Raw genomic sequence first — 22,043 nt, forward strand, 5'->3', positions numbered from 1 at the left:
ATGTGGCTCTACCACGCCTGAAAAGGAAAGTATCGTAGATACATTTTTTGAGGATTTTAGTTACTGAGTTGTTTAATATCCAGAAATTGGTAATAATGCACAAACGAATGCAAATTGTAAGATAGCCTTTTAATAGATTTTGCCATTCCGTTGTATTATTATCTTTATAAACACAGATTCTCTGGATTGATGTATAGCACCATCTTTAATTCATTCATTCATAATTCATTCATTCACGTGTTAAGCCTTTAATGGACTTTCATTCATCCAAATCATCCCACATACGAGCCATATGTTATTCTACTACGAGTATACGAGCCATAAACTTGATCAAACCTGTTCGCAACTTTATGAATTTTCGGTACACTTGCACTCGGTTTTTATGCTCATATTTAATGGGTTTGTAATTGAACTAGATCTTGAGTGCTTCAGCATAAATGTCAACTGTTTCATGTAATATTAGCTTTGAGCAAAAACAAAAAAGAAGAGCAAGTAAAAGACTTCATGGAGACATTAAAAAAGTGAAAATCTTTCCAAACTACAGGTGCGGAATTTCCTTAGTGTAGCGGACTTGTTTTCGTAGATATGTGACAATGTCATCGTGGGAAAAAATAATATTGGTACTCGTATTGCTTGTAAGTATTTTCGGTTTATGTTAGTTTATATAATTTTTGCAAGGGTATTAATCTTCAACAACATTCGAAAGCAGGAAAATGTATAGCACAGAGTTTCTTTTAAAGATAACTAACCTGTGCCATCTATCTTCCAGTACGATGTCATATCAGATAATACATTTCTTTCCAACTAATGTTATTTCAATATAAGTTACAGTCTTTATCTTCTCTTCTCTTTTCGAACTATCAAGCGGCTATCAGCCTCAAGCCACTCTTATCCCCTGGTCTACCGCAATCCGCTCCTGTACTTTAGTGACCGCCTGGCATATATCACGTTTGGCTTCATTTAAGAAGGTCAGTTTTTGTCCAGCTACACATCTACCACAAACTGGAAGGGCAAGGTCTTTTCGGGTCTAGAACAGGCCCCAAGAAACTTTCACGCGACCCCAACAAAAGAGGAAAAACACACGACGAAGAAGAAAATAAATCTGAAGTATTTTTCGGGTTTTCAGAAGTTTAATGGGCTTTCGACTTAAATTAGAATAAATTACTTAGAAAACTAGGCAAATAACTTAGGTGGCAAATGTGGAAAAATTCTCATTGAACAGAACAGATTCCTCCAAGTTCCGAGCGATTCTAGTCCTGGCACTTGGAGGCCAGGGTACACATGAGCGTCTTGGGGCAGAAGAGCAGACTCTTGGAGCAGTTCATCTTGTGGCCCTTCATCTGGCCCTGGGCATTCTTGTAGCACACAAAGTAGCTGCTGATCGATGTCTGATCGGGTATTTTGTCGCCCTCCTTGCAGTAGTACTTTCGCTTCTTCACCGATCCCCCAGAAGAAGATCCAGAGGAAGATGAAGATCCTATGGAATTACTGCTGGATTGAATGATGATGGGTGGTCTGGCTGTGGTTGTGGCCGGACTCATGTCGGACAGGTTTACCATATATCCATTGTCCATTGAATCCTGTTCAATGTTGGAGGAGATACCTGATGATATTCCTCCTGTTTGAGTGTTTCCATATTGCTGCAGAAGACTGGCAATGCTCTGGGCCTTGAGGGCCGCCTCCTGTCGCCTTTTAGCTTCGCTTAACATCTTGATGGTCTCCATCTGGAGGCGTCTATTGCTGTCTATGGTATAGCCACTGAAAGCAGGCATCACACTCCCGCACTGGGCATACGTCTGGGCATCGCAGATCCGCGTCTGCTTATTGAAACCCGTATAGGGAGGACACGAGTAGGAAAGAACTTTGCCGTCCTTCTTGCTGCACACAAAGTAGCGAGTGCAATCCGTCTGATTGGGTTGGCGCACACCCGTCTGGCAGGTTATGACCTCTACATTTCCCAGTTCTGACATGGCCGAAGGGGATTTGGTCATCAGTGGGAGTATCGACTTTTGAAAGACGTCCAAACTAATGAAATTCCCATTGAAGTTGACTAGCTGTCCATTGGGTGAGGGGTTTCTCGATCCTCCACCATAATTAACCTTTTCTGGAGTATATGGATTCATATTGTTAAACACATTGAGCCCCATATTGCCATCGGAGTCGCTGTACATGTTGCTGCTCATTGTCGGTCGAGGCATGTACGGATGATGATGATGCTGCTGAGGCTGCTGCTGCTGCTGCTGATTGTAGCTCTGATCTAGATATGCTCCCAAGGGTGCTAATTGATGGCTCATGCCGCCGCCGCCGCCGCTGCCGCCACCTCCAGAGATGCCACCGTCGCTGCTGTAGGTCAGTACGTGCGGGGAGTTGTTCCCATTCCCATTTCCATTCCCATAGCTGCTGGCCTTAATCATCTCGTCAGCATCCATCTCCATGCTTTCGATTTTTTGCGAATTGGGTCGAATGCTCACCTGTCCCGGCTCCAAATGTCCACCCGGAAACATGCTCATGTCCATGGGTCGCGGCATATTCATGGTGGGATACGATTCGGTGGCCTGGAAGATGCGGTTCACATTCTGTTCGCTTAGATGCGGACTGGGCGTGTAATAAGTGGACACTGTCGCGGCAGAGGGTTGCTCCTGGAAGGGCCGTGGCGTCGTCAGTGTGTACTCTGAGGCAAAGGGCGAGGGATATTGACTGGAGACTGTGGGCGTGGGCCGTGCTGTGGTCATGTAGTCCATGCCACTGGGTTGATGCTTGTCCAGGCTGGGATACACACCCAAACTGTGCCCGTAGGTATCCAGTACCTCCTTCTCTCCCGAGCTGGTGCTGGAAAGATGAACAGGAATCACATTGTTGTGGATGATGGTGGTGCTGGGCTTGTTGTAGCCACCATTTCCGTTGGAGCTACCCGACGAATGTTTCTTGTGTTGCATATAGTGGCTGGGCATCGGCTGCGGTGCATAGTACTGCTGGAATGGATTCCCATGTGCCGATAGATACACCGGCTGCAGTATTGGTTGAGCATAATACCCATTAAACCCCGGATTTGGCAGCACCTTGGGCACATTCTGGGCTGCAATCATCTGCTTCGAGAGCTCCAGCACGGTCTTGAGCGTATCCTCTGAAATCTTGGGCTCATGATCGCTGTACTCGTGACTCTGGGAATGACTCTGAGAGTGAGTCTGCTGTGAGGTATAGGAGGAGCCCCCCTGCTCTTGGCTCATACCGTACTGCGGCGGCAAAGCAAACATCACCGAACCCTCGGGACGATTGACCACAATCTGGGAGTTGGCATAGCCCTGACCCGTGCCCCCAGGAAAGGGCAGGGAATTGCTGAGCATTAGCTTCGTCTCCGGCTCCAATCGGTGCTTGGAGAGATGCTCTTGAAGACGCGTCTTGTTGCGATTGGCTTCGGGTAGTTTGGTGGTACTGTGTCTGGGTGGCTCTGGCGTCGTCGTACTGGTGGATGTGGCCTGCTGTGTGGTGGCCTCCATGGGATTCATCATCTCGTACCGATTCTTGATGTCAAAGTGCGCCAAAAAGGCATTTAGCTGATCCGGTCGCATATCCGCTTGCAGTTTGTCCGTCTTCTGGTAGGTCTGCTGCAGTCCATCAATCAGTTGGGAGAGCCTCTGGAGATGAGCCGTCAGCTGGGGATCGATCTGGGATCCCGGCTTGGCCAATTCACTCACACTCGCCGCTTGCTTCAGCTCCGCCTTTAGCTGCTCCACATCCGGTCTGTGCGTCACATCCGACATGTGTTGCATATCCAGTAAGTGCTCATGATGTAATTCCAATTCTTCTTCCCGATTTTCAACCTTCGGCGGAGGACTGTCCAACTCCATGAGCTCTCCATCCCCACTGGAGTCGAAATGTTGCAAGGAAGAGCTCTCCTCTTCGTGGATTTGAGTGGAACTTGTCTGCTTGTCGTGGCCTTCCTCCTCCTGCTCTTCACTGCTGAGCGTTGAGTCCAGGACTATTTCCACAGTGCCATCATCTGAGTGTTCATCGTGATGAGCAGAGGGCTCGCTGAGTAGCAGACCCGCCTCATCTATGTCGTTTACAATGAGTATATCCGCATCCGAGTGGCTGGTGGAAGGCGTAGAGCTGGAAACCTCACTGGGGGTGATACACTCCCAGTCCTCGCCGGGCAAGACGCAGCCGCCCAGACTCGTTTCGTACACCAGACCCTCGTTACATTTCACAGGAACCCAGACATGGGAGTTGGAGGCCAGCTCCCGGCACCTGTAGTAGGCGTCGCAGCGGGTCTTGTGGGGGCGTGTCTTTTCAGGGCAGGGTTTTCCTATTCAGATGTCCAGAAAATGGGAAAAATATGAAAATCGGGAAAGAAAAGATATATTTAAATTACTTTTTTTTCAATAAAACTTTTCACTTCACTTTTCTGTTGAGTTTTACCTTCGGAAAAGTAAAATAAACTCGTTAGCAACACATATATCACCAGGCCCCTCATCTTGAGTTTTTCTATGCGTATCCTTCGGTTAATCCACGTAATCCTTGGACTCTCACGTAATCCCGCGCGACTTCCGTTCCGTTCAGAGCTCTCGACACGAATGACTGACCATCTGCACGGGGTTTGACATTAAATTTTGATAATTTTCACTTTGCCCACAGGCCTCAAGACGTCGAGTCTACGGAGTCGTTCTCGGAAAAAAGTGTGAAAAAGAGCAGCAGCAAAAGCAAACAGCAACAAATTTGAGCATACTTGGTTTCGAGCATTTCCGTGTCTCTCTGCCATCGAATGGAACTTGCCTCTCGCATTTTGGTAGTTTCTATTAATTGTTTAAACAAATAACAGAATTATTTCCATTCGAAATTTTGAGTGGATTCAAGAAATTTCACTTTTAGTGCGTTGTTTGTTCGAACGCAACGTATTTATTAACAATATGATATGTAATTTTATTACATTTTATAATATACATAGATGCAGACTATTAAGTAATATATGAGACATCATTTTAATCAAATTCATAGGTTCTAAAAATTTTTAAATGTAGATCATATTTGTATTTCAAATATAAAAATATAAAAAGAAATATTCTCAACTTGTATTATCATAAAAACAAAACATAGTGCACAATTTCAATTTACTTATAACTCTTTTTACCAAATTTTAAAATTTAGCGCTGACTTTCGAACTTTGTGGTAACTCTTTTGATCTAGTTCCATCTCTAAGTGTGCCCATATTACCATGCTATCGCAATCCCAACAGCCGACAGAACTTTTTTTTTTAAATTCTCATCTCTAGCCCAAATATTCGAAAGGCTATATCTCGGCTATTTATAGGGAGGCTATATCTCGGCTATTTATGGGCCGATCGGCAACGGACCAACTCTCGCAGGATCGTGAGGATCCAGACTGTCGAACGGCATCAAAATCTCGACTACGAAAATGAGGCCGATTTTTTGAAAATTTAATCATGGCTGAATCATGATTTTTTGCGAATCGATTCGCAGGACTCTCCCAATCACGAAGAGACATGCCGCGCCCCAATCGGCTGCCGTATAGCAGAGATATAGCGTACAGAAAACCCAGTATTTTAATGGTGCACATCCAAATTTTCGGGAGGCTATATCTCGGCCTCTCAACTACGAAAATGAGGCCGATTTTTTGAAAATTTAATGATGGTTAATCATGATTTTTTGCGAAAATCGTGAAAAAATGGATGTCCCTTTTTCCGATGGCAGTCGATTCGCAGGACTCTCCCAATCACGAAGAGACATGCCGCGCCCCAATCGGCTGCCGTATAGCAGTGATATAGCGTACAGAAAAACCAGTATTTTAATGGGAGCCTATATCCCAGCCAGACAGAATCGTATCTCAGCAGGACAGAAGTGCACCTATTGCAAGATCCGCATAAGAAGCCATCGTCATCCCTTGACCTGGCCATCGACAACAAGGTATCTGACTATGACAGCCAAGGAAAGAGCTACGCGGGCTACTAGACTCTAGATATATCTCATTGTTGTTAGGTTTAAGGATATACGCGTATATATATTAAGATATATTAAGATAGTAAATACAAATGTTCTCCACTTGTTTATTTATTTATACTAAGCTAAGTTATGATGAATAAAACTATGAAAAATCATCTTTGCTGTTTTCTGTATGGGGAGGGAGGAAACTATACCGATTACAAAAAGGCGTGGCTCACCCAGATTGGTTCACAATTAGCGGAGAAAACTATATATTTTTGATTGGGGAAAATGTCCTTGATCCTTGATAAGGACTCCATCAAATCAGGGACATTTTTCGATCACAGGAAGTCATCGCACACCCATATCGGCCCACAAAAAGCCAAGAGAAATATGTTTGTATGGTTGGGGATGTGGGAATCCTTACCGAAGGATCAAGGAAAATTTTCTGATCAGGTCGGGCTATGGCCCGCCCCCATCGGGCCACTAATAAGGGAGAAAGCAAGATATATATGTCTGGAGAAAATATCCCTTATCCTTGGTCCTTGATAATGACTCTATCAGATCAAGGATGCTATTCCGAATACAGGAAGCCGTAGCACGTCTGGATCGGGCCACAAATAGAGGAGAAAACAACAAAAGTTGTTATTGTCAATTGTTGTACAACAAATTGTTGTTATTGCACAACAACAACGCTCAACCAGCGACCGCCCAAATGGTCAAAATCAAAAATTTCAGATCTGGGATACCAGGCGAACAGAAATCAGCAGAAGGTCGCTAGTTTTTTTATTTTTTTCAATTTTATTTTTCCGTTTTTGAACCCCCAAAAGTACTTCCATATTTTCATTGGCCGCTCATTAATAATATTAATAATTATTATTTTTGATTTTTATTGTTTTCGCTTTAAAAAAAAGCAGCGACCATCTGCTGATTTCTGTTCGCCTGGTATCCCAGATCTGAAATTTTTGATTTTGACCATTTGGGCGGTCGCTGGTTGAGCGTTGTTGTTGTGCAATAACAACAATTTGTTGTACAACAATTGACAATAACAACTTTTGTTGTTTTCTCCTCTATTTGTGGCCCGATCCAGACGTGCTACGGCTTCCTGTATTCGGAATAGCATCCTTGATCTGATAGAGTCATTATCAAGGACCAAGGATAAGGGATATTTTCTCCAGACATATATATCTTGCTTTCTCCCTTATTAGTGGCCCGATGGGGGCGGGCCATAGCCCGACCTGATCAGAAAATTTTCCTTGATCCTTCGGTAAGGATTCCCACATCCCCAACCATACAAACATATTTCTCTTGGCTTTTTGTGGGCCGATATGGGTGTGCGATGACTTCCTGTGATCGAAAAATGTCCCTGATTTGATGGAGTCCTTATCAAGGATCAAGGACATTTTCCCCAATCAAAAATATATAGTTTTCTCCGCTAATTGTGAACCAATCTGGGTGAGCCACGCCTTTTTGTAATCGGTATAGTTTCCTCCCTCCCCATACAGAAAACAGCAAAGATGATTTTTCATAGTTTTATTCATCATAACTTAGCTTAGTATAAATAAATAAACAAGTGGAGAACATTTGTATTTACTATCTTAATATATCTTAATATATATACGCGTATATCCTTAAACCTAACAACAATGAGATATATCTAGAGTCTAGTAGCCCGCGTAGCTCTTTCCTTGGCTGTCATAGTCAGAGTCCTTGTTGTCGATGGCCAGGTCAAGGGATGACGATGGCTTCTTATGCGGATCTTGCAATAGGTGCACTTCTGTCCTGCTGAGATACGATTCTGTCTGGCTGGGATATAGGCTCCCATTAAAATACTGGTTTTTCTGTACGCTATATCACTGCTATACGGCAGCCGATTGGGGCGCGGCATGTCTCTTCGTGATTGGGAGAGTCCTGCGAATCGACTGCCATCGGAAAAAGGGACATCCATTTTTTCACGATTTTCGCAAAAAATCATGATTAACCATCATTAAATTTTCAAAAAATCGGCCTCATTTTCGTAGTTGAGAGGCCGAGATATAGCCTCTCGAAAATTTGGATGTGCACCATTAAAATACTCGTGTTTCTGTACGCTATATCTCTGCTATACGGCAGCCGATTGGGGCGCGGCTTGTCTCTTCGTGATTGGGAGAGTCCTGCGAATCGATTGCCACCGGAGAAAATGACATCCATTTTTTCACGATTTTCGCAAAACCTCTTTTACGCAAAATACAATAAAAGCAAGTGTTTAAAAAAACCAGTCAACTAGAAAATATATTCACCAATCGTATAAAATTACGTGGGCATGGCTAAATCTTCCATATAGCTGATATTCGACGGAAGAGCAAAATTGAGGGAATCGTCGTATTTGTTGAATCGGTAATGGCCCGTTTGACAACATTTAAATCCTTGTCGCTCACATTCAAAAAAGTTAGATTTGGCGCGCACCATTCGTAACCAGTCGATAGTATCGATAGCCGAACTTGAATCGGGTAAGGACTTCTTTTACCCCATTTGTAAGCCATGATTTAGTCAAAATAAAATACTGACAAGCAATTTAAAGTTGTTAAAGTGTTAGAAAATGTATTCATCGATGGGATAAAGCTAAGTGGGCAAAGCTGAAAAATATAGCTTGTAATATTCGACGGAATATCAAAAACGAGGAATATGTAAAATAGAACTTGAAATCGTCAGTATATTTAGGGTATATTTTAAAAATGAGGCGGTATATTTCGGTGCTGTTTTAAGTGTCATACTGTAGAAATACTGGTTTTGGCCGCGCTCCCATGGTATTTTTGTCAATTTCATCAATCTATTAATTTAATTTTCAATGTTATATAAAGATCCAATAAAAGCAAGTATTTCGAATAGGCCAATCATGTATAGAATTGATTCATCAATCGTACAAAACTGAGTGGGCATGGCTAAATGTTCTATATAGCTGGTAATATTTGACGGAATATCAAAAACGAGGAATATGTAAAATAGAACTTGAATTCGTCAGTATATTTACGGTATATTTTGAAAATGAGGCGGTATGTTTCGGTTTATTTCTGAGGGTCGGACGGTATGTTTTATCGATAAATCCGCGGTCACACTGATTGAATGTGGAAAGTAGTGATGTAAATTTGAATAAAAACATCGATGTCGATGTCCATCGATGTTATCAAAATCAAACATCAATGTTGGATTGATACATCGGATTTATGCTTCGATGCATCGATGTATCGATGTTTGAAAACTTTCCCATTTGATTATATTATTATTATTGCGTTATTATTATACAAAAAATCTTAAAACTAATAAATTGTGTTGTCGGAAGCTGGGTTGTATTCGGTACATAAACCGTCTACAGTTTGGTCGTCGCAACTAGAACTTGAACCAGTTGGACTGCGGAGGTGGTATCCTAGATAGGGTTCACTTACTCTGTGCGGTGGTTACATTTCATTTCATTACTTGACAGCAATAGAGTAAATAGTAGTTTATTGCTTCACCCTTTTTGGTGGGTTCGAGTTTACAAGTGCAATTGTCTATTCTTAGTTGCTAAGGTAATTTTCGTGTCGTCATATTTATGAGTATTTGTGTATGAGATTGTACTGTCTATTCTGTAATATTAATAAGGTATATGTCTGTGACTGAACAGTACCCTTCCCAAACACACAACGGGTTGCCTTCGAATGATGTTAACGGCGGTCGCAGTTTCATATTTAAACAAATGTATACCATCTATAGTAAATTTGATTCATTTTAAGTCAATGTTTACTTACTTTGGCATTGCTGTGTTGCTGCTTACAAAAGACAAATACGCAATGATATGAAATTAAGCTACCGATGTTTTGCAAAACATCGATGCATCACTGAACATCGGTATCAGCAAAAACATCGGAAAATATCAGTAAACATCGGCAGAAAAACATCGATGCTCGATGCCTCGATGTTTTTTTACATCACTAGTGGAAAGTGCAGAAATTAAAATTTTACAAAACAAGAAACAAGGTAAATAGGATAGCAAAAATGACGAGATGGCTTCGAAACGAATAACAAATGACGCTCCGTAGGTACGGTACACCTGTGACTTGTAAGCTGGCAACGAAATTGCTGCAAAGCCAAAAAAAAAACAATAACAAATAAACTATTAGTTCTACACTATCAAATAACAGAAAGTACGCAGCGGAAAACCATCTGCTTTGCGGATAAACGTGCAACAAATACGCAACGCAAAGCAGCCAAGAAAACCAGGCCCAGAACCCACCAGCAATACACACGAGCACACACACATACAAATTATAGGAGCAGCAGCAGCAGCAGTAGCGCCAGAAGAAGGTAAGTCGAAGGCAAAGAAGGCGCAGGTAGAAGAAAACGTAAAAAAAAAAACGCCAGACCCCCAGTTAGTACACATGAAAATGGAAATTGTTTGCAGGCATGCAAAACACCTTTGTGCATTGGAATTTCCATTTGGGTAACATTCTCCAAGGTGTTGTTGGTGTTTCTGGCAAGGGCCGGTTCATACCCTGCCGCGACCTTTGCCTCAATTACAAACAAAAAGTGACACACACACACACACATGTGTGGATGCATATGTGTGAGCGAGGGAGCAGCTTTTTTTTGCCGTGCGTTACATGACCACGAATATTTGTAACTGTAATTGTAAGTAGCGGCGTATGTGTGGGTGTGCAAGTGTGAGTGCGCTAGTGCGTGTACCAATCGGTCGATACTATATTTCTATATGGAAGCGGCAGCGTCATGGAAGTTCAAGTTGATACGAGTGTATATGTGTGTGTGTGTGTGTAGTTCAGGTGCACTAACGCAGATACCACCCCCTCACCCGCCGGCCGCTAAAAATGCATTTTGTCGCTTGATTTATTGACAACTTCAGCCCCTCTGCCCTCGGAGCACTGCGGAACCCGGGCCCGCCAGCTGTTGCAACTGTTTTTGTGTCTGTCTCCCTCTGCGTCTCGCCTCGCTGATTACACATTTTCGCTTTTCCTGCTGCTAGTGCACTCACTCTGCCCATAATGGCCGCCGCCGCCTGTGCTTCCCTCGCAGATAAGTTCGTCCCCTATCAGGCGACTCTTCGATTCTTTGTTTTCAAGCATTTACTATCACCAATACGGAGTAAGCGGTATATCTGAGGGTATATTCTATTGCTCGAGCAGTATGCAACACGCGTACTAGATCTAGAATATTCTGCATGAAACATGCTAGATGGGGCATCACCCATGAATCATCATTTGTGCATGTAGATGTATCTGACAATCAGGAGAGCCACAAAAACGACCTACTCATACAAAGATTCTCGTTCGAAAGTCGGAAGACTAAATGCTAGCGAAGCAGAATTTCGCTTGTAGAATTTTCTGAATCCCAGATAAATTACGCATCTAGTTAGCGCTAGAAAAGCTATAGAAAGTTGCACATTATTAGCCATTAGACACCCATCCATCCATCCATTACAATCAGATTTTCTTATAAAATTAATAGACACAGAATATGTACAATGAATGTAATTAACACCCATATAGAGCGTTTTTTGTTATTGTTATTAAATGAATTGTATTTTATACATATGTACATCCGACGTTTTGTTGATAACATTCTCTGCACATAATATTTGCCCAAGATAAAGCTGTCAAAGCATAGCGAAGGCCAGTGCTAATTGCATTCTAAATGATGTGCCTCTCTGCTGTTTTCATTAAATATCAACAAACCAAGCAGACTTTGTTCGAAGCGCTCTACAATTGTAATCACAGCTGTCTTTGGCGCCTCTCAGCACAGTTGACCGTTTTTCATAATTGAACAAACTGTCGTTGTTGCCTGGCACTTGACACACACTCTCCCACAAAAATATACGTGTACATGCGTCTGTCTACATTTCTTCACGTGTTCTCAGAAAACTTTTGAGGCGATATCACCGACTATTGCATTCAATAAACAACAGAAGCAAAAGCAAACGAAGCAGCAATCAAATCAATATGCAATATGCAATGTCCATTCAACAATCGAAACTGTATAGGTACTATGGTTTACCGTTGTTTCCCACACCCTCCCCCCCCTTTTGTTGATGAGTCACACCATCGGTCCCCGCATTACCGGAGTATTATACAATCTATTGTGTATGTCCATTGTGTCTGCTCTACTGTGTGCTGTGTGTGCACTGCCTGCGGCGTGTCTGGGTGTTTGCTATCAAAATTATGGATGACCAGGCCCATTGGCTGGGGAAAATGTACATTGTATGCCATGACAGCCGCAAATTAAAGGCGAAAAATTAATAACTCGAGGTACGGTGCTTCACAGAACTGTGACCGTAAGTAGGAGGGAGAGGGAGAGCTTAAGGTTTCACTTTCAATAGATCGATGTGGTGTTGTTAATAATGGGAAAACTTAAGATTTTATCGGTAGTTTATGGACAGTCCGTCTCAGACCAATAAGTCTGTGAAGCTCTCTAGTTTGCTCTACTTGTTTTATGCAGATATCCGCCCCAAGAGGGCACTCCTATAGGATATCTTATCCATCGAGAAAGGGCTTAAAACATTCAATGTTTAAACATTTAACTCTTTTCTCCTTGTGTATGCATGTATAACACAGGGTACAGTTGCATGTGCCAGGGCCTGGTCAGTGGTCTTAGATTTACACGTATCTGATGAATAATCGAAGAAATCCCAACAGAATTCTCCAACCAAACTTCAGAGCTTTGCAAAAAAAGAGTGAAGGCTATTTTTTTTTGTGGGGCCATACTGTCGTATAAATGTATAGTACATCAGCTACTATAGTTAAACAGAGTTTATCTTATCGGTATTCGCTTTCATAATGATATACAGAGCTTTAATTATCTCCAAAGCTGGCAAAAGATTAAAGCCTTTACGTGATCTAAAGAGGAAACCAGCCAAAAAAAGAGTTCTAGTTTTCGCAGCTTAATTTTGTTGCAACGGAAGTGAGTTTGGTTTGCTGAAAATGCACTTTAAAATATTTATAAGAATATAAGAACCTTGAACTCCCATTCGGTCGGAGCCTTCACCTGCATAGTCACCACCAATCTTATCAGTTGTTATCAATTGGGGGCTTTTTACGAAATTGGTACGAAGTTCGTTCAACATTTCACATTTTCTGTGTGTTTCTTTTTGCAGCACCCGAAGGAGCAGCGTCCAAGGAGCCAGGAGCTAGCCGCTAGCCGGGAGGAGACGACCAAACACACACACACAAAAAGCGACACAAATGGCCGATGGAAATGGGCTGCCAGCAGGTGCAGCTTCCGGTGCTGGTGGCATCATCGAGGGCGGACAAACATTAAACTGCGGTGTGGCCACAGCCACCGTGGGCAATCCAGTGGGTGTAAGTGTGGGTGCTGCAAGTGGCAGCAACAGCAGTGCTAGCAACAGCAACTTGAGCAGCAGCAGTGGCGGTGGTAATGGGAGTGGCGGTGGCGGTGGTGGCAGTGCTGCCAATTTAGGATATCATCAATTAAGCGTGACAAGTGAGTCCCAAAACAAGAAAGAAATTCAATCAGAAACCTCAAAGCCCACTTTTTATTGCTTTGCAGTCGAGGAGGCCTCACTGCGCAACAATGGCTTCCTCAAGCCAAATCCCTATGTGGAGCTGCTGATCGATAGCAAAAGTAAGCGAAAGACGGATCAGGTCAAGAATAGCTATCTCCCTAAATGGAATGAAGAGTTTACAGTGCTGGTAAGTGAACTAAGTAAAGCTCAAATAAGTGAAACTCACCCATTTGCCATCTTTGTAGATCACGCCCAACTCCACGCTGCACTTTAAGGTGCTGGATCATTCAAGTTTCCGCAAGGATGCCATGCTGGGGGAGCGCATCATCAATCTAGCCCACATCCTGCAGCACTACAACGGCCGCTGTGAGTTCCTGGAGCTGACCATCGATCTGTTTGTCACCTCCAAGTCGGACAATCGACAGACCAAGAGCGGCGAACTTGTGGCCATACTGAACGGATTGAAGCTGGACATGAGCAAGCTGCAGGTCCAACAGAATGGCAATGCCGTCCAGGCGGTGAACCCGGCCTTAACCGATCCAGCCTCAGCTGGCCGTAGCTGCATGATCTACGGCGGAGTAAGGGCCAGGATGCGGCTGCGCTCAAGCAATAGCAATAGCAATCCGGAGACACTCGCCAATCGTTCACTGGGTGCGAATGGTGTGGATACCAGAGCGGCCATTCTAGGCCCACCAGTGTGGGAGCAACAGCAGCAACAGCCGCCGCCACAGCAGCAGCAGCAGCAACCCCTAAGGATGGTCAATGGAAGCGGAGGAGGAGCAGCGGCTGTGCCGCAAACAGCACCGTATCCTCAACAGCCGCCAGCACCAGTTGTGGCGCCGCAGCCCAGGCCCATGACCCAGGTATATGCCAATGGCGTGATGCCAGAGAATCCACCACCGCCAACTGGTGTCTACATGCCAGCGGGACAAGGAGTACCGATGGATCAGCAGCAGGCGGGAATTGGACTGCCTGTAAGTCAGAGCACAGATCCCCAACTGCAGCCACAGCCGGCGGATGATGAGCCGCTGCCCGCTGGCTGGGAGATACGCTTGGATCAGTACGGACGTCGCTACTATGTGGATCACAATACACGTTCCACGTACTGGGAGAAACCCACGCCGCTGCCGCCCGGTTGGGAGATACGTAAGGACGGGCGGGGACGCGTCTATTACGTGGACCACAACACACGGAAGACCACATGGCAGCGGCCGAACAGCGAGCGCCTGATGCACTTCCAACACTGGCAGGGACAGCGCGCGCATGTAGTGTCGCAGGGCAATCAGCGGTACCTTTACTCCCAGCAGCAGCAGCCGACGGCAGTGACCGCCCAAGTGACGCAGGACGATGAGGATGCGTTGGGTGTGCTGCCCGATGGCTGGGAGAAGAAAGTGCAATCGGACAATCGTGTGTACTTTGTGAACCACAAGAATCGCACCACCCAATGGGAGGATCCTCGCACGCAGGGCCAGGAGGTGAGCCTGATAAACGAAGGCCCCCTACCCCCCGGCTGGGAGATACGCTATACGGCAGCGGGCGAGCGTTTCTTTGTGGACCACAATACGAGGCGCACCACCTTCGAGGATCCGCGTCCGGGTGCGCCCAAGGGCGCGAAGGGTGTGTATGGCGTTCCGCGTGCCTATGAGCGCAGCTTCCGCTGGAAGTTGTCGCAGTTCCGATACCTGTGCCAGAGCAATGCCCTCCCATCGCATATTAAGATTACGGTGACGCGGCAGACGCTCTTCGAGGACTCGTACCATCAGATAATGCGCCTGCCCGCCTACGAGCTGCGTCGCCGCCTGTACATAATCTTTCGCGGCGAGGAGGGTCTCGACTACGGTGGCGTGTCCAGGGAGTGGTTCTTCCTACTGTCGCACGAGGTGCTCAATCCCATGTATTGCCTGTTCGAGTACGCCAACAAGAACAACTACAGTCTGCAGATCAATCCCGCCTCCTATGTGAATCCCGATCATCTGCAGTACTTCAAGTTCATTGGACGCTTCATTGCCATGGCCCTGTACCATGGACGGTTCATCTACAGCGGCTTTACGATGCCCTTCTACAAGCGGATGCTCAACAAGAAGCTGACCATCAAGGATATCGAAACAATTGATCCCGAATTCTACAATTCGCTTATTTGGGTCAAGGACAACAACATCGATGAGTGTGGCCTCGAACTGTGGTTCAGCGTGGACTTTGAAGTCCTCGGACAGATCATCCATCACGAGCTGAAAGAGAATGGCGAAAAAGAGCGTGTGAACGAGGAGAACAAAGAAGAATATATAACGCTTATGACGGAATGGAGGATGACACGGTAAACTATCAGAAGGGATGAACGAGAGCGAATATGTATATTTCAATTGGTTTTCTCTTTGCTCTTTTAGTGGCATTGAACAGCAGACTAAAACCTTCCTGGAGGGCTTCAATGAGGTTGTACCATTGGAATGGCTCAAGTACTTTGATGAGCGCGAGCTGGAGCTGATCTTGTGCGGCATGCAGGATGTGGACGTTGAAGACTGGCAGCGCAATACCATCTACAGGCACTACAATCGCAACTCCAAGCAGGTTGTCTGGTTCTGGCAGGTGAGTGAACCCCTAGAGGGTTTCTCGTTCCTCTACTTATCAAATCCGTGTGTGTCTATCTCCTTCCACATAGTTTGTGCGTGAAACGGACAATGAGAAGCGCGCCCGTCTGCTGCAGTTTGTGACGGGGACGTGTCGTGTCCCTGTGGGTGGCTTCGCCGAGCTGATGGGCTCCAATGGACCGCAGCGCTTCTGCATCGAGAAGGTGGGCAAGGAGACCTGGCTTCCGCGGTCGCATACGTGCTTCAATAGATTGGATCTGCCGCCGTACAAGAGCTACGACCAGCTGGTGGAGAAGTTGACCTTTGCCATTGAGGAGACTGAAGGCTTCTGCCAGGAATGAGTGGCAGTTGATTTTTGGTCGGTTTGTTGATTAATGTTTAATTCCAATTGAGCGCCTGTCCCCCACCCCCCATACACCCATCCTCATATCCTTGTGAACGAACGTCCATGGTTGCGTTGATATAGTTACTGTTATTATTATTACGTTTACGTATAAATATGTATATGTATTACTTTGTATACACACAGAAACACTTTTCGTCTGTCGTGTCTATATAATTCCTATGTTCGCTACCACCTAAAGATCTGTAATCTATAATCTATAATTGTTTACACCCCGCAATCGCATCCGAGTGTTGAGTATTTTGCCATAAGATTGCAACGACCCCTACCACTCCCCCGCTTCTGATTCTTTGCTTCTAGTTCAATTTTACAACGAGCCCTGGTCCCTGGTCCCTCGTCCCCTGCCCCTTGCCCCCACTTACTGTTGCCCTATAATTGCATTGTAAATAGTTTGACACGAAAAAGATTTACACCGGAAAATTGTTAAAGAAAGGGGAACTTTTTGGGTTTACTAGCCGCCAAGGTGCAACTGTTTTAAAAATGTTCAATTGTTTAACGTCGTATATACACACAAACACACACACATCACAAATACTATATATATTTATATATAGAACTATATTTTAAATATATATATCCCACACAAATACAGAGAGGAAGAGAGAAGAGGCAGAAGATATCGTGAGATGAAGAACACCGAAGAAAACACACCGCAAATCGTAACAAAATATGTTTAGGGTTTTAAACAGGCAAACAAAATACAATTAAATCAATAATAAATTCAAATAGCAATAATTGTTGTTAACAAAAGCTAAACAAGTAGTGAAAGAGGAGGAAAGGAACGGATCAACGGGAGCGATATGTATGTATACGTATATATAATAATGTATAATACCCTCTTCGAAGGGGTACTATAACGATAATGATTATACTCGTCGTATATTTGCATGTGAGCGAAGAAGCGTTGATTGTGTACGGATTACATATTATATATATATATGATATATATTATATATTAAATAGATTTTATTTAGTTTAATGCAATGTGTACTGTATTATATAAAATAAATGCAAAATTATTTAGTGATATACGAGACGGTTTCTCAATGGTTTTTGATGGATACCTCCCTTGGGGTATGTCCAAAAATCCACTCCCGAACATCTGCTTAGTCAACATCTAAATGTGCTGATGCGGCAATAAATGTAATTATTTTAAGCGCATTTCTGGTATGCGCCAGCCTGGCATTGCATTTTTAATGTCTCGCAATTAAAATGTATTACGAAATATGCGCGGAAAACACTGGAATTTCCGTGCCAGAGGACGAGAACCACCCAGCCACTAAATCGGTTACAGAATCCAGCCACAAATGGAGGGAAGACCCAGTGATAACATCATCGTTATAGTCACATCGGGGCGTGGCCTAACCTACATTTTTCCCCCGAGTTTTGTGTGGGGGCAAGGGAAATTTAACAAGCTTCTCCATTATTTATTGCGGTTAAATTGCAAAAACGCAGCAGTCAAAACAACAACAGCAGCAGCAACAAAAACACAGATAAAAAGTCAACCACGCCCCAAACAACACGAACACCTTTTGCCACTTTTGTTGTTGCTACTGGTGCTTGTTGCTTGCCGCTGGGAATGGAATGGAATGGTGTTCGGCTCCAGGATGCTGCAGGCCCCCGTCGCTTGTATTGTTTTGTAATTATGCCCCTCGAAAAGGGCAGGAACCATGGTGGCGTGGTGGCTTGGTGGTCGCCTCTCAGCGTGTGAGTAGGAGTGTTTGCGTTTACACCTGGGAGCGCCTGGTAGGTGCAACCAATTTTCACTTTCATTCATGATTTATGCATTTGTAGTGGGGCCTGGGCGTTTCGCGTTGCCTTGCCAACGGATACAATTTTTAAAGTTCATATAAGCTAAGCGAAGTGTGGCACATAATTGGTGGAAAATGCAGTTAACCAGACCCCAAATTCCATGGATATGCCATTGTTTGACTGCGCATTGCACTGCATCGCATATTTGCATCGTTTTGTGTAGGTCCTTTGTTTAAATGCTTCCTGATGTGTAACCATTTAACTTCAACATTTAAATTGAACGGCGAGTATTGTTATCGAGAGCATCTATAGCAGGCGATCTTTTGCCATTCACAGGGATGATCAGCTGTCGACAGCTGTCGATTGTTTGTATTTGTTGTTGGTGGTGCGCCACAGATTGAATTGTGAAAATTTAGATTCAAAAACACCGCAAAATCAGAATGGATGTGCCTAAAACATCTGCGGATTTGTTGGATATACCCAGAACACCAGATATGCGGTTGGTAACAGTTCGTGTACTTGGCAATAAATGTAACATTTTCGAGATTTCAGCAGTTATCCTGGTAGATTTGCACTGATTTCGGAACCGCGTCCGCTGCGTACCAAGGAACTGCTAGAGAGACAGCGGCAGGCGAACCGCACAGCATCATGCTCTGCATCGAAAGTAGGCCAACAAAAAAATCCAGAGATGCGGTTAGTAATAGTTCACGTACGTGCAGATCAATGTTTTAGTATTCGAAATTCTAAATTTCCGCAGTTCTACTACTGAAAGTCCTAAATTTTTGGAACCGATTCCGCTGCGCACCAAGGAATTGCTAGAGAGACAGCGTCAGGCGTCATCTGCATCCAAAGCAGCCCGCACACCATCCTCTGCATGCGGAAACATGACAGACAGAGACATACCTAGAACACCAGAGATGCGGTATGTAAAATGTTTCAACAATGTGAAAGGCAAAGCAAAGTTTGATGCCAAAAACTGTTTACACCCATAGCTGTCCTAGCATCGCAGTCATACCCTGCTCAGAGCCGCAACCAGTGCGCACCAAGGAGCTACTGGAGCGATGGCGTAGGGTAGATGAGAGAGAGAGATGTCATCGCCCTGCCTCCGCATCGAGAATAGGTCGCCAAAATCACAAATCCCCAATACCAGGCATCACCACAAACAGGCTGTTGGTACCCTCCATTGGTTTCTCGTATCGCAAGCAGCAGCTGTTGCCGCACACATCCACATCTGCATCGCCCCACATAACCAAGTTAGGCATAACAAAGCGACGGCTGGAGTTCAGGGACGACCAGGGCAAGGAGTCGGTGGGGCCGAAATTGAAAAGGCTCACAGCCTATCTCCAGCACGAGCTGGAGGGTTGGGGCAGTAGCACGGAGCGACGGCTGCGCCAGATGACTATTGCGGACTTTGTGAGCATTGTGAGGCATTTGTTGCCCCTCTCTGGGGCAACGGTGGGGTCGATGAGTAAGGCCTGCTATGCGGAGCAGCTGATTGAAGCTCTGCAGCAGCTCAAGTATCCCAAGAAGGTGAACAGGACCTGGCTGTTGATGCCGGGAACACAGCATGTCATCGGTCATGTACTGGACCTGCTGGACTTTCTATTGGATTTTGCAGTCGGCACAAAACAGGATGCGATTTGTGTGTTTCCCTTTGTCGGAGACTCGTTGGATGATGAGAAAACCTTTGTGCTGATAGCGAGGCATTACCATCTGTGGCAAGGAGAGGAAAACAGTCTTCAATTAGAGCAGCAAAAGCGAAATGAACAACTACGGGAATGTTGCAATTCCAATGATATCGCTGCTCTCCAGCAGGAGTTGGAAGCCCTACAACTAGAGCTTAAACAGGAGTTTGAGTTGAATACGGTAACGGATCAGCAGCAGTTGGTACAAAAGGACAGACTTCAGCAAGAGCTAACCAACTGCCAGGATGAGCTGAAGTCATTACTGGCCGAGTCCTCGGATTATGAGCGGAAGTTCAGCCATTTGTGCACTGAAACCTGGCGAAAGAAGAAAATCCTGCAGTCCCTGCAGGATCGTGTTCGAAGCCAAAGGTGCAGCTACCAGGATTATGCTAGATTGCTGGACCTACATGCCGAGCGCTCCGATGAACTGCAGGTGTACCGTCGGCGGCAACAGGATATTTTCGAGCGCCTAAGCATCGCCAAGCTGCAAGGGAAGCACTCGCGCAGAGATCTAATGAACAGCATCGAAGCCTTCAACGTGAAAATGCGGAACATTGAGTACTCGTTGGTTTTCAAAGGAAGCTGCCCTAAATCCCTTCAGCTGCCGCTGTATCCATCAATGGAGGAGATACAAGAGCGACTGGAGAAGCTTAAGCATTGGCGCCACCTTATGGATTCTACTGTGGCCAAGGCAGGCTGCTTCAGGAAGCCCCCGGCGAGATAAAGAGTTAGTTAAACAAACGCACCAGCACACTCACACTCACATTCACATTCAACTGAATCTCATACGAGATTAATTTAAGCAAATATTTGCGTGTTTCGTAATTTTCACTTTGAGCCAAACATCAAGCTTGGAGCTTAGTTATTTCTCCTTGAATTTCACAGATTTATTTAATTGAATTTGTCAACTGTATGCCACAGTAAGCCCCGCCCCTCCTCCTGTGTACTGCCACTGCCTTGATCCCATGGCCTGGATTTAAGTTCATGTAATTGACATTTGAATGAATCATTGGCAATAGTTGTACTCTTTCCAAAAGAGAATAGCTCTTTGGATAAGCGGAAAGATAAAAAAAAAACTCGGCAAGCTATAAAATGCTTTCCTATGGCAATATTTGTACTATGTTAAATTTTTAAATACAAATTCAAGCTTAAGTTCAACGATCTCTTACACACAAAAAATGATAACTTAATAACCTTAAATTGTATTCAACTTCTTACCTTATTCAAGGCAATCCGCTTTGTATAAATACAATTTTCCACAAGCTATTAAATGTAAAAAACATACAATATAATTGTAACGCCACATTCCTGATTTATTATACGGCTAATGATGTAAGTGTATTTCAAGGGGAGCCCTCATAAAAATTAACTTTTTCCGCTTCATAATTATTGTCAGTCAGCGGTTGGTGGGGAAGAAGTGTTCCTTGTGGATTGGCATTAACTTAGTGGTCGGGGCTCAGATCTCAGGACCCTGCAAGGCTGCTGAAGAGGATGATGGGAGGAGAAAGAAGAGTTGGATTCTGCTAGAGGGTGCGATTTATAATGCGTCTGTGTTTGTGCCCCAGAGTGGAACTAATAATCATATTACTCAGCTGGAAGATATGCAAACCCCAGCGACCGACTTTGCAACTGTTGCAGCTCTTACATATACATATATACTCGTATATGTATGTGTAGGTATATTGTGTGGCAATTAAACAGTGAGCTGCTGCATAAATTATTTTCATTGCCACAAAATGTTTAAAGCCTTTTGCAAATCCAAGGCAAGGCAAATGCAAGCAAGCAAGGAAGTGTAATAAAATACATGAATTAGTGTAATGGAAATGTGAAAGCCAACAGCAAACAGTAGTACAATGCAAAATTTTGAATGCAAATTCCCGTCCAAAAACAACAATGCCCCCGCCAGAAGCCCCGCCCAAGAAAACATACAACATTTTGCGCAAATTAAACAATAACAACAACTGAAGCAAAAACATACTATACCCCAAAACCCGTACATCCACAAAAATATGCATTTTCCGTGCCAAAGCTAAAGAAAATGTTTTGTGTTGTGTGTGTGTTTGTGGTGGATATGCCCAGATTATAGTTAGTTCCGAGTCTCTCCAGACTCTGGGAAATAGTTATCTGTTCTGAACTAGAGTGTCATAACTCGCCCCCGAATATGGGATTGAGTGTGGGTGTATACGTACACGAATA

General features: G+C 44.3%; 3 protein-coding genes across 8 annotated transcripts; 2 read left to right on the forward strand and 1 right to left on the reverse strand.

Annotated features, from left to right (window-relative positions):
* Positions 1 to 1,053: 1,053 nt before the first annotated feature.
* On the reverse strand, positions 1,054 to 4,651 carry LOC108164292. The gene is made up of 2 exons (XM_017299940.2): positions 4,420 to 4,651; positions 1,054 to 4,306 (listed from the first exon to the last, which is right to left on the reverse strand). The coding sequence occupies exons 1-2, from the start codon at positions 4,472 to 4,474 to the stop codon at positions 1,251 to 1,253; spliced, it is 3,111 nt and encodes a 1,036-aa protein (XP_017155429.1). The 5' UTR covers positions 4,475 to 4,651; the 3' UTR covers positions 1,054 to 1,250.
* A 4,660-nt stretch (positions 4,652 to 9,311) lies between these two features.
* Positions 9,312 to 17,160, forward strand: LOC108163243 (E3 ubiquitin-protein ligase Su(dx)). Of its 4 annotated transcripts, none has more exons than XM_017298407.2 (7): positions 9,312 to 9,991; positions 10,073 to 10,256; positions 13,054 to 13,400; positions 13,467 to 13,609; positions 13,668 to 15,736; positions 15,807 to 16,005; positions 16,079 to 17,160. In XM_017298407.2, exons 3-7 carry the CDS (start codon positions 13,142 to 13,144, stop codon positions 16,346 to 16,348), a joined length of 2,940 nt encoding a protein of 979 aa, XP_017153896.1. In that variant the 5' UTR covers positions 9,312 to 9,991; positions 10,073 to 10,256; positions 13,054 to 13,141; the 3' UTR covers positions 16,349 to 17,160. The 4 variants fall into 4 exon arrangements, with proteins under 4 accessions (XP_017153896.1, XP_017153895.1, XP_033248632.1 ...); XM_017298406.2 differs by having other exon boundaries at positions 10,094 to 10,256; XM_033392741.1 differs by having other exon boundaries at positions 9,312 to 9,929; positions 9,992 to 10,256.
* A 1,355-nt stretch (positions 17,161 to 18,515) lies between these two features.
* Positions 18,516 to 21,161, forward strand: LOC108163713 (kinetochore and Eb1-associated basic protein). Of its 3 annotated transcripts, none has more exons than XM_017299159.2 (4): positions 18,516 to 18,661; positions 18,715 to 18,855; positions 18,920 to 19,084; positions 19,155 to 21,161. In XM_017299159.2, the coding sequence occupies exons 1-4, from the start codon at positions 18,603 to 18,605 to the stop codon at positions 20,569 to 20,571; spliced, it is 1,782 nt and encodes a 593-aa protein (XP_017154648.1). In that variant the 5' UTR covers positions 18,516 to 18,602; the 3' UTR covers positions 20,572 to 21,161. The 3 variants fall into 3 exon arrangements, with proteins under 3 accessions (XP_017154648.1, XP_017154649.1, XP_017154650.1); XM_017299160.2 differs by having other exon boundaries at positions 18,718 to 18,855; XM_017299161.2 differs by lacking the exon at positions 18,920 to 19,084.
* The last annotated feature ends 882 nt before the right edge of the window (positions 21,162 to 22,043 follow it).

The sequence above is a fragment of the Drosophila miranda genome, chromosome 4, assembly GCF_003369915.1.
Source record: "Drosophila miranda strain MSH22 chromosome 4, D.miranda_PacBio2.1, whole genome shotgun sequence".
In the NCBI taxonomy this organism is placed as follows: Eukaryota; Metazoa; Arthropoda; class Insecta; order Diptera; family Drosophilidae; genus Drosophila; species Drosophila miranda.